The 14,266-nt window shown below is 40.5% G+C and overlaps 2 protein-coding genes across 21 annotated transcripts in view; one reads left to right on the top strand and one right to left on the bottom strand.

Moving 5' to 3' along the window:
- tasor2 (transcription activation suppressor family member 2) overlaps nucleotides 1–4,012 on the top strand; it is a 129,425-nt gene extending 125,413 nt beyond the window's left edge. For all 20 annotated transcript variants that reach the window (XM_033040114.1, XM_033040112.1, XM_033040111.1 and 17 more), the window contains 2 exons: nucleotides 1,808–1,930; nucleotides 2,884–4,012. In XM_033040114.1, coding sequence (XP_032896005.1) covers nucleotides 1,808–1,930; nucleotides 2,884–2,969 — 209 coding nt within the window. In that variant the 3' untranslated portion in view covers nucleotides 2,970–4,012. The remainder of the gene's footprint in view (nucleotides 1–1,807; nucleotides 1,931–2,883) is intronic.
- Nucleotides 4,013–4,368: 356 nt separating this feature from the next.
- gdi2 (GDP dissociation inhibitor 2) overlaps nucleotides 4,369–14,266 on the bottom strand; it is a 28,551-nt gene continuing 18,653 nt past the window's right edge. Inside the window, exons 6-11 of the mRNA XM_033040130.1 lie at nucleotides 13,084–13,215; nucleotides 10,906–11,005; nucleotides 9,865–10,036; nucleotides 9,022–9,166; nucleotides 7,041–7,095; nucleotides 4,369–5,849 (exon numbers count right to left, since the gene is read on the bottom strand). Of these exons, the coding sequence (XP_032896021.1) occupies nucleotides 5,685–5,849; nucleotides 7,041–7,095; nucleotides 9,022–9,166; nucleotides 9,865–10,036; nucleotides 10,906–11,005; nucleotides 13,084–13,215 (769 nt within the window). The 3' untranslated portion in view covers nucleotides 4,369–5,684. The remainder of the gene's footprint in view (nucleotides 5,850–7,040; nucleotides 7,096–9,021; nucleotides 9,167–9,864; nucleotides 10,037–10,905; nucleotides 11,006–13,083; nucleotides 13,216–14,266) is intronic.

Genomic DNA, 14,266 nt, shown 5'->3' with positions numbered 1-14,266 from the left:
CAGAGTGAGGCCCAGCGCAAATTGGAGGAACAGCACCTCATATTTCACTTGGGCAGCTGACACCCCAGCAGTGTGAATCTAGATTTCTCTAACTTCAGGTTACCCCTGCACCCCCTCCCTCTTTGTCCCTCCCCCACTCTAGTTCTCTGACTAGTTCCACTGTCCTCCTGATTAATTTTACTGTTTATATGCCTCGTTGTCATCTTCCCCTCAGCCAACAATGAACCATTCTACCTTTTCTTTATCACCATCTGCTTTAATCTATCCTTTTCACACCTTGCATGCTCTTGGTACCCTTCCACATGCCTAGTTTCCCTCTCCCCTGACTCTCAGTCTGAAGAAGGGTCCCAACCTGAAACGTCACCCATTCCTTCTCTCCTGTCCTGCTGAGTTACTCCAGCTTTGTGTGTCTATCTTCGGTTTAAACCAGCATCTGCAGTTCCTTCCTACACCTTGTGCTTCTGATTCTGATTATCCATCTGAATTATCCCCTCAATATTCAATATACGGCCACTACTCAGCTTCCGTGCACCAGTGAGAACGAACCCGTCTATACAATCTCCCTTTACAATTAAAACCCGCTGACCTGGTGAATCTCTTCTGCACTCTTTCTAATGCTGAAGCGTCCTTGCTAGTGTGGTGAACAGGACTGTACACAGTACTGCAACTGCCTTCTGACCAATGTTTTGCACAGTTGCAACGTGATGTCTCAACTCCTATCCAGTTCACCCCCACCCCACACTGCAGCAGTTTGGGGAACGGAAATTCACCCTTACAGAATTTGACCTCCCATCTACCACAGTGTACAGGTACATGATGAAGGGAATAATGTTTAGACAATAGACAACAGGTGCAGGAGCAGGCCATTCGACCCTTCGAGCCATGGCTGATCATCCACAATCAGTACCCCGTTCCTGCCTTCTTCCCATATCCCTTGATATCCCATATCTTTAAGAGCCCTATCTAGCTCTCTTGAAAGTATCCAGGGAACCGGCCTCCACCGCCCTCTGAGGCAAATAATTCCACAAGCTCACAACTCTGTGTGTGAAAAAGTTTCCTCATCTCCGTTCTAAATGGCTTAGCCCTTATTCTTAAACAGTGGTCCCTGGTTCTGGACTTCCCCCAACTTCGGGAACATGTTTCCTGCCTCTAGCGTGTCCGAACCCTTAATAATCTTATATGTTTCAATAAGATGCCCACTCATCCTTCTAAACTCCAGTGTACAAGCCCAGCCGCTCCATTCTCTCAGCGTATGACAGTCCCGCCACCCCGGGAATTAACCTTGTAAACCTACGCTGCACTCCCTCAATAGCAAGAATGTCCTTCCTCAAATTAGGGGATCAAAACTGCACACAATACTCCAGATGTGGTCTCACTGGGGCCCTATACAACTGCAGAAGGACCTCTTTGCTTCTATACTCAACTCCTCTATGAAGATGCAAGGTAAAGTCCAGTAGAGTCCCAGTTAAAGATAGTTCAAGCCAATGAGGTTGGTAGTAGCTTGAAATAATGGCGCCAAAAAAAGGAGTGATATGTGCGACGCAGTGGGTAGAGCTGCTGCCTCTCAGCGCCAGTGTGCTGGGTTCCATCGTGACTTCCGCTACTGTCTGTGTGGAGTTTGCACGTTCTCCCTGCGGACGCGTGGGTTTCCTCCATTTGGATAAGTAAATTGTTGTTCTCCCTGAGCATTGTTCTTTTATTATACATAAATCTTTTGGAAGAACTAGTCACGATTTGCTAAATTGCAAATTTATAATAATTTGCCTTCACTCATAATCTTTCTCTTTTTTTGGGGGCAATTTTTCAGCTAAACCAGAGAATGGAGAAGTCTTCGCGCAAAAAGGCATTATTGTTATGGATGTAAACAACTTCGCTAAGGATTTAAGGATCCTAAGTACGCCTTTACCAAGTACCTTGGTCGCAGAAAATGGTAAGACTTAAATGTAGTTTATAGTCTACATTTCCACAGGGCCATTCTTTGGAAAGTTCCACAGGGCCATTCTTTGGAAAGTGAACCAAAATGTCACACACGTTACCAAACGGCATCACACAAAGTAATACATTAAAACATTCTTGCAATAGGTTAATCTTATTGATTGCCATCTTCCTACCTACAGAACTATAATGCATGTCGGCCAAAGATATGAACATTCTAGCTTTTTAAAATTCACAAGAGTTTTAGAGAAGACAGAGAAAATCGCTGTGTTTTGTGGTTTGTGAACTTGGGTCAGAAGTGGGAAATATAGCAGAATTGTTCTTATGCAGGAGCTGGGAGGGAAAATCGTAAGGGGAAGAAAAGGCGACAGGGTGCATGTGGGGCAGGGTTAGGCAGGACGATCCTGAACTCACCCTTTGGCCTCGGCCTCCAATGTAAAAACCAACCGTCCACCAGGCTCTTTCCACCAAACCAATTTAGTATGCATTGGCTAACTCGCTCTGGATCACGAAGATAGGCACAGAAATCTGGAGTAACTCAGCGGGCCACGCAGCATCTCTGGAGAAAACAGGTGACGTTTTGGGTCGAGACCCTACTTCACTCTGAAGAAGGGACTCGACCCGAAACGTCGCCTAATCCTGTTCTACAGATATGCTCCTTGACCCGCTGAGTTACTCTAGGATTTTGTGTCTAACTTCGGTTTAAACCAGCATCTGTAGTTCCTTGTGTAGGAGAGAACTGCAGATGCTGGTTTAGTGTTTTACTATGATGGGGATATTCAGTAGAATATTGACAAGGTCAGTAGATTTTCACAAATGCATGAGGTCGTAATTAAAGTTAGAATTTTCACTGACACTAAAAGCAGCCTGATCTACATGCTAATGTTTCAACATGCATAAGAATAATGTGACATAGTACATTGAGGTTGATAATTTTTGCCTTTTCAGCTATTGAGGATGAAGATTACGACTCCACAGCAACCCAGGAAAGCACAGCCACACATACTTCACAAATGGATCCTGACATGTTCTGAGTTGTGATTTTATTTACGAGTGGTATGCCAAAGCTATAGTTGGGGATTGGGGAGTCTTTTCGGTGATTGTGGTGTTTTGGAAAACCAGGAAAAATATCTTTTTTTTTGTCCACGATTGTGTATGCATTTCCAATCTTTCCCTTGCCGTTGGTGTGAGCGAATTATTTTTCTGAATCTTTGTCTGGTCTTGGCAACCTGTTTAAAAAAAAATTAGCAAAAGCTTGGTTCTGGTATTCTGCCAGCTTTGCAGAAGAATGAGCATTTTGTGGGTAAGAGGATTGTCATTCTCATTATCCTTCTTCTTGCATTATTAACTTTTGGGGATACAAACCCCCTCTCCCCCAACCGTCTACAGCAGGTTCATGGAGATACAAGAATAATTATCTTGCATGCAACTCATTTACACAGCTGCAAACCCATTGGAATAGAGACCCTACCACATTTAGTCAGTACCCCTTAAGTCTCAGCACAAATTTGAACAAGATTAATCTGTAAAGTACCTCCAATTTACCTGGCTATAATATTTTGATTTATTAATGTTATGGAATATAATTTCCTACTGGCAAATAATCAAATGGGTGGTCATCCACCCAGTTTTAAATTGTAATTGATACTGTTGAGTAAGGCAATATGTTTTTAGTCAGTGCTTAACACTGCTTTTTGAGTTAGTTATATCCCTGCATCAGGCAGTTTTTTCCCCCCAACTAATAGGTAAGCTCCATGAGTTTGATTGTCCTTCCACATTCCCCTGTTAAAAATGGTTGGATAGAAATAACTTGATACAAACCTTCAGATTTCTCTAGTGTTTGTTGGAAAGTCTTAACAAAGATAGCAATAGAAAAGGAATCCATATTCCTCCTTGGTAGAGCTACCATATTTGATGAATTTTATTTGTTAATGCACCTGGTTATGTATTTTTAACCTGCATTGGTTCACACTAAAATGACTTAACTAAATGGTGGAATGTATATTTTTATATTTATTTGTAAACTTGTACATATTTAATCAGTGTCAAAATAAAAAATATTTGTATTCCAAACGTTTGCATTTGTTAGTAAGTTTTATTAAAATAAAATGCCGAACAATAACCTGCCTTGTGGAAGATATTTGTGCGGTTAGGAATTCCATGATCGTTGGATGTGTAGTCAGTGGGAATTGTGTTCTTCATAAATGGAACAATCCCAGTCTGAAGGAGGGTCCTGACCAGAAATGTCTGTCCATTCCCTCCACAGATGCTGCCTGTCCAGAGTTTAGCATTTGAACAATTCTGTGCAATATTTAAAGTAAAAGTAACACTATGGATTTCTTCTAATACTAGCAAGGTTGTAGCAGAACAATCTGAGCATACCAGCTGATTTCATTGTACCCTTGGTCAAAAGAGACAAGACGCACATTCTAGTGGCAGTACAAGTGCAGTAACGAGGAGCTTTAATAAACTTAGGTCAATGAAAATTAAGCATAACATTTCATGAACTGTCTGGATCTACACCTTGTTCTGAAAATCAATTGGTAATTTCAACCCCAGAACTGTACAAGGATATTTTCCCAAATCAAAATATCTTCAGTTACTGTACTGATTTCCCATCTCATTGTGGAAAAAAGTAAGAGATTACAGACTTGTTTAAACTTGCAGAATGACAGGTAGAACACCAACCACAATTATCCAGGCTCAAAGCCCACTCTTCCATTTATGTTTAAGCACTTAGTTCCTCTGACAAATATCTTGATCATGATGTGTAAGAAGGTACTACAGGTTACACCAAAGACAGGCGCAAAATGCTGGAGTGACTCGGCAGCAACCTGGAGATAATAGGTGACGTTTCGGGTCGAGACCCTTCATTAGCCTGATCTTTATCATAAATGATAACCTATACCATCTCCAAATGCCGTGCATCAACTAAGCTCTTCTGACTTGGTCTGCCAAACCTACCACTTGCTGAAGATTGTATCAAGTGCCACATTTCCAACTTGGAAATGACTTTGTTTAGAATCCAGGAATTCACTACCACTTTAGCTAAAACAGCTGGGCTCCATTTAGTTGCAACCCAAGGCAAGGGATGCATGTGACCAAATAGGCTTTATTATCCATGTTAGATTTTAAGAGCACGATTTACCCAAGTATGTCAGAGTTTATCAGATTTAAAGCAGCTACAACAGAGTGCACCCCAAACTATTTGCAACATAGTGAATACAAGTATTAACAATCAAGGTCCTATGTTTAGAAATGGCAGGTGGTACATACAACTTTATTGTGAAGTTGCAATTGTACACAATCAATCCATCATAAACAGTTAGTCAATTATGCAATGAAATTTTAAACCTTTAAATGTTCCAGCTGATGTTAAAGCAAATGGCAGTAGATACTTTCACGAACAGTATGGAATATCAATTCAGCATTTTTACATTGTTCCATTTTACAGTAAAGAATGCATCCAAATTTAGTCACTATTTTTCCACCCTCAACCCTTCTCCAAAACCTTTGATCAAAACAGGAGACACAAGCAAATTGCTATCTTTGAATAGCACCCCTTAAGATATCAGCAAAAAATTTACACATGATGCCAAAGACAAATAATGGGGTTACCATCTATAATCAGTGCAATACTTGTCAGGATCTCGAAGATGCAATTTAAAATTAAGCAGCCCCCACATTACATTACAAACTCTCCCCGCAGACCTCCTGCACCCGTTGAATCAACCAAGTGGATATCAGGCCTATTTTGTTTCTTTCTGCTCATCTTCTCCAAAGATGTCATTCTGTCTTCGCTTCATTTCTTCAAAGTCTAAATCTGCCCCCGTCATCCTCCTGTAAATATCTTTGATATCATCACAGGTGGTCTCAAAGTGGGTAGTTGCATCGTATGTTCTTGAAATGAAAATCTGTTGAATATCAAAAAGTCATTGTTACGAATGCCTTGAGACTTAAAAGATTGGCATAGCAGAACCAGTTCCCCAGAGCCCAGTCAGTTCCACAGGCTTTCAATTAGTCCTCTCTGATCAGAGTCAACAGTGCAACAGTTTGATGGGTTCTCTCCCCTTCAGCACCAAGACCTGAGGGTATCTGTCCTTAAGAACCTAAACTCTTCCTCATTAGCCACAAACTAGTGGGTGACAAGTGCAACACAGGGTGGCACAGCAGTAGAGTTGCTGCCTTACAGCACCAGAGACCCAGGGCCAACCCTGACTACAGAGTTTGAACATTCTCCCACACTCCTAAGACATACAGGTTTGTCGGTTAATTGGCTTGGTTAAATTATAAATCGTCCCTAGCGTGTATAGGATAGTGTTAATGTGTGGGGATCGGTGGGCCGAAGAGCTTGTTTCCGTGCTGCATCTTTAAACTAAGCTGCCAAACCATTCCCTCGTACTTTAAGTGAACATTAACTATGCATGAGATCTGGGCATTACTGGCAAATCTCTAATCAATTACTAATCCCTAATTGCCTTGGGTTTAATATTCTTGTGAAGTGCTTTTTTGTAGTCACTTGCCACTAAGATCTGTCTCTGATGACATCTCTTCATTGTTCTGGTTTGCTTATAAATGAACTGCTCCTAATAGAATAATCCTTTTCCTTTAAAGTTCAGCCATGCCCAGAAATGTCACGACTTCTAAATTGGCATTTTTTTCACCAACAAATGTTTTTAAATATATATATTTTTAAATCATTCCATTCATTGTTCACCTCTTGCTCATTGAAGTTGTTCAGAAAAGTGTTAAACTGAAATCATGTCGCAAACGTTACAGGGTGATCAATGCTCAAACAATCTGGCAACTATTTTCAATGGCTATATAAATTTACAATTCAAATGACAAATTTCACTGACTGGTTTATGACTGATTAATAACACAGCAAAGGTAGATAAAAATGCTGGAGAAACCCAGCGGGTGAGGCAGCATCTATGGAGCAAAGGAAATAGACGACGTTTTGGGTCAAGACCCGAAACATAGCCTATTTCCTTCGCTCCATAGATGCTGCCTCAGCGGCCGAGTTTTTCCAGCATTTTTGTCTACCTTTGATTTTCCAGCATCTGCAGTTCCTTCTTAAAAATAACACAGCAATATCCTCTTACCTGTGTTTCAGTTCCCATGTCAACTGGAAGATACATATCACTGATGCAAACAAATCTGAAAGAAAATGTTACACATTTTAATTTCTACACACATAAAAGAAAGAAAACACATAATATAGACCACTGCAATTCAATCTATCAGCTCCCATCACAATTAAAGTGGCAAGGCCAGAAATGTCATGCATCATTTGGTTTTAACTGCATCCATTCTCTAGCAATTGTAAAATTTCTCCTCAGATCATAAAGTCACCAGAAAAAATGCACTCGTAACATTGGAAATCTCCCAAATCATCCCACCACTCTCCAAAATAATGCAGAGGATTGGTTGGGAGAAAGGAAAACTGATCGGAAATGAACTGCTGGGTGAACTGGATGACAGCAGGTCAAGCAGCATCTGTGGAGGGAAATGGAAAACGACATTTCCTGAAATGTCACGTGTTCACTCCCTCCACAGTTGTTGCCAGCCCTACTGAATTCCCTCTGCAGTTTGCTTTTCACTTAAGATTCCAGAGGACATAGACTCAAGGTGAGAGGGGAATGATTTAATAGGAGCCCAATGGACAATTTTCACTGAGGAGTAGTGGGTCTACAGAACAAGTTGTCAGGTAGTTGAGGCGGTACTGTGACATTTAAAGACAGGTGTACGGATAGGAACGTTTTAGAGGGATTGGGTAAACCCAGACACATGGGACTTGCTTACACAGGGCACTTGGACAAGTTGGGAAAGGCCCTGTTTCTGCACTGCCTGACTGCTCCAGCACCTGCAGTTTCTTGCATCTCAACTCAATGGTTTGCCTCATCTGTCTTCCCCATGCTGTACTAACAAGCCATCCAACTCCAGCTCCTGAGAAATTTTGCAGCATGAGATTACAATGCAAAATGTGCAGGGAATCAGGGAATATGCCAGTGCTTCATTTCATGGGGGAGGGGGTGAACAGCGGCTTCCGTAAGATACAAGTATTGGTAGCACAGTAAATAAAAATCCACCCCAGCCCAAATTAGCAAGACAATTGGTAGGTAGGTAGAAAGCTCATTTGGATCAGAAACAATGGTAGATCTGTTGGGCTGAGGAACTAGTTTCAATGGTACCCGTTCTTTCCACTTGTACTTTCAACTGCAACATGTAGGTTAGCAAAGTTTTACAAGATGGGTTGAATGGCCACATTCTGCTACTATGCATTATGGTCCAAAATAAAATAAAATATCTGGATAGGTGTTTTTTCGAAGGTAGACAAAAATGCTGGAGAAACTCAGCGGGTGAGGCAGCATCTATGGAGCGAAGGAAATAGGCAACGTTTCGGGCCAAAACCCTTCTTCAGACTGATGTGAGGGTGTGAGAGGCGGGAAGTAGAAAGGAAGAGGGGGAACCAGAGGGCTAGAGGGAGAGCTGAGAAGGGGAGAAGACAGTAAGGACTACCTGAAATTAGAGAAGTCAATGTTCATACCGCTGGGGTACAAACTGCCCAAGCAAAATGCCCAAACTGCCCAAGCATTTTATCTAGTGATCTTTTAAAATGCTGCTTTTTATCTAATCTCTCTCCTCTTCAGGCCCCCCTCTTTCCCCCCCCCCCCCCAAAGTTTGGGTTTTCATTTGCAATAGTCGATTCATACCACGTGGGACAGTGAAGCTGCAGGCCCTTTATCTTTCATTCCCTCATCAGGACAGCTGGAACAAGTCTGAAGTCTGTGATTCATGCAATAGCCTGTTTCAGTTAGACACACATCCATGATCAACTCTACACAACACCACAGCAGATTTTCTAATACTTCCTACATAATTCACTGACGGGTCACTTCAATGCCACCATATTTAAAAAGATGGGCCTATTTATTGAACCAGACCATTACAGCGCCATATTTATTGAATCCCAGACCATTACGGACCGCCAAGGGATGGAAGATCTCTCCCGACGGGCCACAATTCTATCAACGTTATCACGCAGGAAATTTTCATGTCTTTGAGCAAAATATTAAATCATACTTCTGTTCCACAGGCTCTAGAAGGTTCAATGCTGGTTGAATTTCTTTTTCAGGTTCGCTGGTCTCCACTGTTGTGCTAATGATGGCAATGTACTTTCCTTGAGCAGCTACATTGTGAGCATGAGATATCATGCAGATGTAGATGTCTGGGGAATGCATGAAAAGATTATGACACCAATGTAATATTATCTCAAGCTCTTCAATGGATTGCACTATTGACATTATTAACGGACTAGAAATTCCAATGGAAGTTAGACATTTCTTAATACTGGTTTCTTTTCCAATCTTAAATGTTCTTGACCTGGTAATGAACACCCTTCATAATACTGCAACCAGGTGCAGGGGCATGCAATTTCAGGTCCAAGAAAAAGGGTAGGAGAGCCATTTGTTGGCTTTGCTGAATCATAAACCAAGCTATGAATTCTGCCCATAAACCTCTTGAGAGGACAATTCACCCCGGACACTCCCTCTTCTTCCATTGGGCAAGGTATAGAAGTTTGAAAACACATAACTCCATTCAGGGACAGTTTCTTCCCAGTTGTTATCAGGCAACTGATTTGTTCTTTCATCGGTTAGAGCGCAGTCTTGACCTCCCATCTATCTCATTGGAGATCTTGAAGCTATCTTCAATTAGACTTGCACTAAAAGTTGCACCCTTGATCTGTGCACTGTGGACAGCTTGACTGACTGGAATCATGTATAATCTTTGGCTGGATAGCAAACAAACACTCTTTTCACTGTACCTTAACAGACATGACAATAATAAACAAAACACTACCAATGGGCTGTCCTTTACACTCTTCTCCAGTGCTGTAATGTATGTAGACGTGCGCCTGCTACTTACCAGATTTTCTGTTGACCTGGTTTTGTGGAATGATGATCTGACAGGAATTGACATCTGCTATGGTCTTAATGGGGTGGCCCAAGATACAGATGACCCTTATCACTTGGCCAACTTTCTTCACACGGTCAGATACGTAACTTGGGTCACAGATCAGCTGCTTACATCGTGCAACCTGCAAACGGAATACACTTCATTCAAATCTGTCACAGCAGCTGATCCGACAGAACCATTTGCAGACCTACCAGCAAGCAGAGATTTGCGGAAACATTTCGGGGTTTTTTTTTTTTAAATAGAAGTGCTGATTTCTCAAAACATATACAAAAATCACTCGACACAGTTGCCATGAAAGGTAAAATGGACTGTTTTTTGTTTTTTTTGGAGCATTGTTCTGATATTGTTATGACAAGCATTTTAATTCAAATTGGCTTTGTTGTTTTGCCACCATGGTATTTAATCTCATGTACTGACGATGTACTGCCAATTCTGTATCATGCATCAACATCAGTATTTTAAAAAACTGAAGACAACTACTAATCTACAAACTAATTTTAACAGAATTTGTGACTAATGATAAAAGTAAATTTCTTCCGAAGACGACATCCAACGTCTGAAATATGCACGGTTGGTAGAAATACAAACTGTTCAGGCACGTCTCTCTGAAGAATGGACTCATTTGCAGCCTTCTCTGGTGCACCAAGCAAAAACATCACTGGAGCATTTGTGAACTAATCAGACTGTAAACACTGAAAATATTACACATACTTACCTAAAGTGTTATGCTGTGGTTGCCCGCTGGGAAAACTGGCTCTAAGCAATTTCACAAGAATGAACAGCAAATTCCCTACAACCTCCATTCAGCAAGTGATTTTCAAATTTTGATAATTCCCCAATCACCCACAACATCCTAATAGGCTTTTTTTTTTGTTTACAACATACCTGCAGTAGATCAAAAATTGTGCTACAAAACAAATCACAATAGTTGGAAAGATTCAGGAGCTCTTTAATAACTGATTTAGACTGGCAAAGTACTTAAGGTCTCACCTCTCCTTCAGACTTTACTCCAACCACACGACCATTTTCCATTACTATCTCTTCAATAGGCTTGTTTAACATATAGGTCCCACCATATATGGCACTTAACCTACAAAAGGAAAACCCGGTTTTCAACTAGTATGCTCAACATGCATGCGTCCAGAAGCAGTGTAGCAGATTCCTAGCAGAATTCCTCAAGCGAAACTCCTTTAAGAAACCATTAGACAGGTACACGGATAGGGCAAGTTTAGAGGAACACGTCCCACCAGCCTGCATTTGACCCAAGTGTAGATGGGACATTTTGGTTGGTGTGGGCAAGTTGGGCCAAAGGACCTGTTTCCACACTGTATGACCATGATTCATTCCACAGAGAAAACAGGGAAAGGGCAGATATAAATTGACCAAACATACATGCTGCATCTGTTCATTTAATGAGTCATGATCATTGTGTTTGCTTGTACCCCAGTTTGGACCCACTCTGAAAGCCACAAATGTGTTTCTATGTTCATACTGCGCGCATTTGAATTCTCAATTCAGTGTAGGATTTCCTCCACTTTAAAAAAAGATCAGGTACATGGAATCTGTAACTTGCAGAGGAATCTATAACCAGGAGGGTAAAACTTGGAACTTCACTATGTAATCTAACAATTATTGTTGCAATTGAGATCAAAATGTGATACAGCTTTTATATGCAAACTAATACCTCAAATGCATATTATTAAAGACAGGTACAGAATGAACCAAGGGACACTTGGTATAACACCACAAGCATGTTACATCTCCTTTTACTCTGAACTACATAGACTATTATTGTTGTTTGTGGATATATGTGTGCGTGCGTGTGTGGATATATGTGCGTCTGTATATGCACACAACTTTATTTTCTCATTTATTATATTGTTCACAGTGTACTATATTCACATATTCTGTTGTGCTGCTGCAACTAAGAATTACATTGTTCTATCTGGGACATATGACAATAAAACACTCTTGACTACTCAACCAGAGTTCCAGAAATTATTTTTCTCAATTCAATGAACAATTTAGACCATAAATATTGCAATGACATCTCAGGAAGACATTAATAGCTCAACGCAGAGTGGGTCCTTCAAATCAATACATTATAAAGTAATGAAATATCTTTAATTTGTCTGCATCCTAGGAACAGTATTAGCAAGGTCAGCCTATATTGTCCAATTGTAATTCTCTTCTCAGAGTTTGATGCATCATTTCAGAGGCTGGTTAAAAATAGGATTAGTTGACTGGCTAGACATATGGCAGGCTAGCTAAAAGTGGCAGATTGTTTTCTGAGGAGAACACTCAAGAGTTATGCAAACAGAGGTTATTAATATAAAATCTTCCAAATTAATAGAGGTTTCACTCATTTGGACATATAGTTTTGTAAATGGTAAGCAACAGTCAAGGGATAAATCCTACAGCAAGCAAAGCTATCTAGAAGGCAGGGTATGGTACCAAAATGTTGTGCAAGTGTGATATTTGAAATGGGCACCAAGCCACATGTTGGGCACATGTCACGTTGCAGTGGTACAACCGTGGATCAGAATATTAGATATAATAAGACTTTCAGAAAGCTAAAGGATTTTCAGAGCACTTTCTTCAATCTAGTACACAAGTTTTACATGGAATTATTACCTGCGGTAGAAAATATTTATAAGGATACAAGGAAAAAACCCCATGGAGTGAGCAAATTGGATAACTCTTCAATGGGGCAATGCTGTACCATTTATGATTTTCAATTAGGAATGAACTAGGGGGGGTCATATAAAAAAGTACCAAATATAGAACCCTTTAATCTTGTTCAAAAGATTATCAAATTTATCCATTGAAGCAAAGATCTCAAAAGTCACTACAGGCTGATGTGGACATCAATATATACAAGTCACAAGTGGAGGTATGGTACCTTCCAAGTAACTAAAGGTCTCATAAGAGCTGCTGCATACGGTGCCCGGGAAACCTTGGATGAGTGGGATTTGGTCCAGGGAGTGTACAACTCAATGCCTATCATTACTAAATAAATAAACAATTACATCTCTCATGTTTGCCTTTATTACAAGACCTTTCTAGCAGAGTATACCGATCTAACTCAAGTTTTCCACTGAATGTTCTTTGTTTAAGATAGTTATTCATTTATAATCCACGTATCCATTTCATACAGCAACTACTCACCTGGCAAAGCCCTGAGGCAACTCTCCAAGGCCATAAAGTGGATAAAGGTATGGACTTTTCCCATAACGAGCTAGCGATTCGCTATAAAGCTTAATCCTGTTTATCGTCTCAAGGCAAGGTTGGTCAAGGTAGCTGTAAAAAGATCATTATTTTTTTTAAATGCAAGAAATAATCAGAGTGTCACACTAGAACCAGTGCCACTCATTTCTGACCTCACTTGTAAGTAGCAGCAGCATGGAAGCCTGCTTCTTCCAAAAGGCACAAATTTTTCACGTGAAACACAAACGTTCATGTGACAGATGCCTCAAAGTAGTAAACCAAATGATCCATGGAAGATTGAAAGCCAAGCCCTTTGGCTTTGTTTGGCATCCATAAATGAGAACAAAGTTCAAAGCACTAGGTCAAATTGAGCAGCATATTGTTTAATAAAGGGAACAGTATGTACATAAAAATTAGCAAACTCAAATACAAATTAGAAAAACAAATTGTATAGAATCAGAAGGGGGAAAAATGAAAAGCACAAATACTGCAAAGCCAACCGCACCCAGTAGAGACGGGCATATTGCCCTGACCATGGCTTTGGTAATGTTCAGGTATAAGATATTTAACCCCTCTGCAGCAAGATAAAATTTTACTAAGGAAATGAAATAGCAAGAAATCCAAAATGAGGCAAATTTAATGAAACAAAGGGAACAAATGAATCAAAGATTTGAGAGGTCTTTTCAATAACACTTGTGGCCAAGATGCTGAACATGGAAGATAAATAGCACAAAGTGCCAGAGAGGGAGTGCAAAGATGTTTCACAAGACAGTGGAACTATAGTATTCAAGTGGGCCTGTATTCACAAGAGTTCAAAGATTAAGGGGCGATCTCAATGAAATAGAATTCTGATTGTGCTTAAAATGCAGCTGCCAGGAGGACGTTTCCTCAGGCCAGAGGGAGATATAAAAAAAGAGAGTTAAGGGAAGAGAACAAAACATTTAGGGCAGAGTGTGGTGTGTCCATGGAGTATTCTACTGCTGAATGCACATTACACAGATGGATGCGTTTCAAGACAAACCACATCAAGGCATTTAAGAAGAGAGCAGGCAGTTGGCATTCAGACAGAGGATTAGTCACGATTGTAAAGACCTCAGATCCAGAGCTGAGTGCATTTTTTTGGCTCCTATTTATATACGTTTCC

Source organism: Amblyraja radiata, chromosome 21 (assembly GCF_010909765.2).
Source record: "Amblyraja radiata isolate CabotCenter1 chromosome 21, sAmbRad1.1.pri, whole genome shotgun sequence".
Lineage (NCBI taxonomy): Eukaryota > Metazoa > Chordata > Chondrichthyes > Rajiformes > Rajidae > Amblyraja > Amblyraja radiata.
The sequence above is the reverse complement of the archived record's forward strand: the minus strand, read 5'-3'. Positions and strand labels throughout refer to the sequence as shown.